The sequence below is a fragment of the Palaemon carinicauda genome, chromosome 4 (genome assembly GCF_036898095.1).
Source record: "Palaemon carinicauda isolate YSFRI2023 chromosome 4, ASM3689809v2, whole genome shotgun sequence".
NCBI classification, from domain to species: Eukaryota; Metazoa; Arthropoda; class Malacostraca; order Decapoda; family Palaemonidae; genus Palaemon; species Palaemon carinicauda.
Window position 1 is genome coordinate 60,185,559 of NC_090728.1, and position 5,333 is coordinate 60,190,891.

The 5,333-nt window shown below is 32.4% G+C and overlaps 1 protein-coding gene across 1 annotated transcript in view; it reads right to left on the reverse strand.

Annotated features, from left to right (window-relative positions):
• Positions 1 to 4,704: 4,704 nt before the first annotated feature.
• LOC137639450 (kin of IRRE-like protein 1) overlaps positions 4,705 to 5,333 on the reverse strand; it is an 82,451-nt gene continuing 81,822 nt past the window's right edge. Inside the window, exon 14 of the mRNA XM_068371723.1 lies at positions 4,705 to 4,814. Within this exon, the coding sequence (XP_068227824.1) occupies positions 4,705 to 4,814 (110 nt within the window). The remainder of the gene's footprint in view (positions 4,815 to 5,333) is intronic.

Here is a 5,333-nt window from a genome sequence, read left to right on the forward strand (position 1 = left end):
TTCCGAACCAAATTAGTGAAAAATGCTTCATCGACTCAGTTCCACCTGAAGCAAATCAAAATAGACTATTTTTTCTAAAAACTTCATTCATGTCTTTCTCTCTTTCTTGCCCTTTCTTGACTTTACCAGAATTGGCCAGTGAAAAAACAAATGCTTCGGCAGCAACCTCTACAGTCTACACTCGTCACAGACATGGCGACAACTGAGCTCTGGAGGACAGGAAACATTGTTTGGAAACACTTTCCCTATAATTTGGAAACTGCTTCTAAACGTTTTGAAAACTATTTGTAAACATTTTGCAAACTATTCCTAAATATTTAGCAAAATGTTTCTTAAACATTTTGCAAACTGTTTATAAATATTCTGCAAACTGTTTCTAAACATTTTGCAACTGGTTTCTAATTTTTTTTGCAAACGGTTTCTAAACATTTGGCAAACTGTTCCAAAACATTTTCCAAACTGTTTCCAAGTATTTTGCAAACTTTTTCTTAAACATTTCTCAAACTGTTTTTTAACATTTTGCAAACGGTTTCTAAACATTTTGTAAACGGTTTCTAAACATTTGGCAAACTGATTCTAAACATTTTCCAAACTGTTTTAAACATTTTTCAAACTGTTTTAAACATTTTGCAAACTGTTTCCAAACTGTTTGGAATGAGGTTTTCGGAAACAGTTTCCAAAGTGTTTGGAAACAGTTTCAAATTGTTTTTAAACCGTGTTTCCTGGTGTGACAGGCCTTAGATGTACGCCAAATCAATAACCAAACAACCTAACAGCTTATAGCCTTTGCTCGAAATTAATTTTTCATATCCATAGTGATTCTTTCAGTCATCTTAACATTTACCATAATAAAATAAAAAGTAGAAGTTGCAATTACTGAGCTTTAGAAAGTCAGAATGCAGACATTTTCAAAATCTATCTCCTCTGTAAGGCAGTACAATAACCACCACACAACTACTACTACCATTAATACTACTACTACTGCTGCTCTCTCTCTCTCTCTCTCTCTCTCTCTCTCTCTCTCTCTCTCACCAATTTTACTACTACTACTACTACTACTACTACTACTACTACTATTGCTGCTCTCTCTCTCTCTACATAATAATCGTTAACTATATTCTTTAGCATCAATGACCTCTGCTGTTACGATGCCAGATACCTAAAAATCAATCAATCAATCAATCAATCAATCTCTCTCTCTCTCTCTCTCTCTCTCTCTCTCTCTCTGTACTTCCACCACTACACCACCACCATTATTACCACTACTGCTACTGCTACTGCTACTACTACTACTACTACTACTACTACTACTACTACTACTACTATCTCTCTCTCTCTCTCTCTCTCTCTCTCTCTCTCTCTCTCTCTCAATACTACCACCACTATACCCTCACAACAACAACTACTACTACTACTCTTTCTCAATACTACCACCATTACACCCGCACCACTGTTACTACTACTGCTAGTTTGACTCATTGGGGGTGGTTATCTCCTCCTTTTAATAATAACTACTACTACTACTATTACTACTACTACTACTACTACTACTCTCTCTCTCTCTCTCTCTCTCTCTCTCTCTCTCTCAGTTTGACGCATTGGGGTGTTTAATCTAATTTGAATAATAACTACTACTACTACTACTACTACTACTACTACTCTCTCTCTCTCTCTCTCTCTCTCTCTCTCTCTCTCTCTCTCCCAACAAAGAAAACTGTGTGTCATCAAATCAATGATGATCTTTTACACAGCACATCAATAGTATTCCATCTTTTGCTACTCCATATAAAAGGAAAAAATACAAAATCTTTTACTGAGCTCTGGAAGTTATGAAGATGTTTCCAACAAACCTTTCATAGAAGAAGAAAAATGTTAGTTTTTATTTAAATCTTTACAAAGGAACACAATACAAAACTTTTTTTTTAATGGTGTAATGGAAGGAAAATGGTACTTTGCCTTTTATAAATTTTTATGGTAAATGGAAAATGTATTCTCAAACTTCAAACACTTTCTAAAAGCATAATATTTATTAGAGAACATAAACCGATAGGTTTTGAAGTCGAAAGAGGAAAGGGATTTTTGATTCCAAAAGAAACATGTATATTTTTTCAAACTCATGGTTATTCATGTGGAAGGAAATTCTTCCAAACTTGAAATAAAGAAAGCGAATGAACTTACAAATTAAAAAAAACTTTCTTTCGATGAACAAAAGTTCGAGAAAATACATTAACGCAATTATTAAAAAACATACAAGATAAGATCATTAGAAAATGACTTTGTTGTTTTATTTCGGATAGATAAAAAAAAAAAAAAAAAAAAAAAAAAAAAAAAAAAAAAAATTGTTAACTGATTATGCAAACCCACTTACCTTACCTTAGATACTCCATAAAGCCAAGTCTTTTAAGTACTCTCAACAAACATTGCCCTATCAAGCAGGACAATGTACTGGAGACTGACCATATATACATATGATCAGCGCCCAAGTCCCCTCTTTACCAAGGAGGGCCAGGCAATGGCTGCTGAGGACTCAGCAGATAGATCTATAGGATCCCCCCCAACCCCAAACCCCATCCATAGCTCACAAGGATGGTGAGGTTGCAGCGACCAAAGAAACTAACGAGTTCTGTGTTTATGCTATAGTCCATTTATTTTAGCGATGCACCGACTCGCGGCGGTGCCCTTTTAGCTCGGAAAAGTTTCCAGATCGCTGATTGGTTGGACAAGATAATTCTAACCAATCAGCGATCAGGAAACTTTTCCGAGCTAAAAGGGCACCGCCGTGAGTCGGTGCAAATATGCATCGCTAAAAGAAATGGACTATAGTTATCTGTTCAAAATTTCTATTTTCGTTAAAATATACTTTTATTTTGATATTTTACTTTAATGGCTACTTTATCTTTTAACTCGAATTCAGCAGTGGGATACTTACCCTGTTGGGGGTCATGATAGCAACACTTAACAAAGTTAAGCTTCGAACTTTGCTTAATGGTAAGGTGAATAATATGTATTATTCTCCATATATTTTATTAACAAATAAAATTACACGTGATATTTGTGAATGATTTACCTGAAAGTAGGAAATGATCCGATTTATTACAAAAATATTAATGTTATATTATAATACTTTCATCTTTTTTTCACATAGATCTACTATTCTTTCTAATTTTAACGACATATACTTACCTGGTCTACTATATTCATGTGAGATTTAGAGTACATTTTTTCTTGAAAATATTTATTATTTTAAATAGATTTAGACATCAAACCATCTATCTCCATGTCAAGGATCAAGTGAAAGTGAATCTTCTTCAATCAACGTACTAGAAGTTAAAACTCTTTCTTTCGCAGAGACCATTTGTAGCAGAAAGAATATTAGATTATTTATCCACATAACAAACAACCAGTACAATTGCTTGAAGGTATACTCGGGTATACTATTCTATCATATTTCTCTTCCTCTTCATTTGTTAAAGTTTTTATAGTTTATACAGGAGACATTTATTTTAATGTTTAATATTTTATTTGCCCTTGTTTCCTTTCCTCACTGGGCTATTTTCTCTGTTGGAGCCCCTGGGCTTATAGCATTCTGATTTTACAATTAGGGTTGTAGCATGGCAATTAATGATAATAATAATAACAGAAGAAGTCAAGTCTTCTGTACAGCCCAACTTCTAGATTATTTTCATCAAGAACACCACCTAGAAAAGACGCAACTAGCTAAGCCATCCCAGAAGTAGCGTCTATCTTCTAGGGCACCTGGGCTTATAGCATCCTTTTTTTCCCACTAGGGTTGTAGCTTAGAAAGTAATAATAATGATGATAAATGTCTTGGGAAACAACTACCATGTAAACATAGGTACTACAATTGAAGACACAGCCTACTCTGGGAACAAGAAAAACATTGTGACCAAGTTGTGGAATCATCTTCCTAATTAGGTAGTTGAATCGGTAGAACTTCCAAAGCTCAAACTTACAGCAAATGTTTTTATGTTGAAAAGGCTGACATAAATCCCACTCATATATATACGCATGTTTAGTTACATCACAGTTTTTCCATTTGATAACAATGAAATATATGCAAAAGCATGGTAAAAATCTATTTATAGTTACGTATCTTCAAGAAGTTCATGAAAATGGTAACGTCACTGAAATCATGCATTAAAATGATCATTGTTTAGCTCCCAACAGCTATACATTTAAGCGATTATCATCAGAATATGAAATTATAGTGAATTCTTCGGAACAAATAGGTTATAGTAGGGTTATTTTAATTTATTTTCCATCGTTTATATATATATACATATATATATATATAAATATATATATGTATATATATATGTATATATATATATATATATATATAATATATATATATATATATATATATATGTATATATATATGTATATATATATATATATATGTATATATATATATATATATATATAATCGCGTCCTTCATGTTATCTAATTATCTTTTTTTCTATTTTCGTCTCCTTCCACCATAGCATATTCTTTTATCTCTTGTTTCTCTTCCCCATTGCTTTATCTCCAATCGGCACAATGCACAAGTTATAATTTTCTAAACCACTTCATAGAAGTAAAATTTTTATATGACCTCCATTTGACCACCGTCAAAATCTCACACATATAGGAGCACTTTGGGAAGACGAAAATATGCTCGCAAAGTAATTTTTGCAAAATGTTCAAGTTCTTTTCGTTTCACATTTGTGTTGTTCATCTCGTTCACAGAATTCGAGTATAGTCGTGTACACTACAATGGCCTTTTCAATGCCTTGATTTAGAGTTGTCTTGCCTGAGGGTACACTCAGGAAAAAAAATTCTATCTGTGTCCTTATTTCATTTCCTCACTTCGTTATTTCCTCAGTTGGATTCCTTGGGCTTATAGCATTCTGCTTTCCTAACTAGGGTTGTAGCCTAGCAAGTAATAATAATAATAATAATAATAATAATAATAATAATAATAATAATAATAATAATAATAATAATAATAATAATATTCGCCATCTAAAAAAAAGTTAGTTTGGAATATGCGTTAATCAGTAAGCCCAAAGTTGAGTGTCTTTTAGACTTTGTAACACTTAGCAGCTCCTACTTAGTTTGCTTAAAAACCACTTATACCCACTTAAAGTCAATTTGCTTTTTGTAAATTTTATATTTATAGTTTTAATATATACGCACTTTGTAGATTTTGAATAAATAATTTTCGCATATACTCGCCTTATTGATTTTGTAAATACTTTTCATACAAACCACAAAAAAAAAAAAAAAAAACTAAGGTAAATGGGGTTTTCTTAGATTTTGTATTTATTAA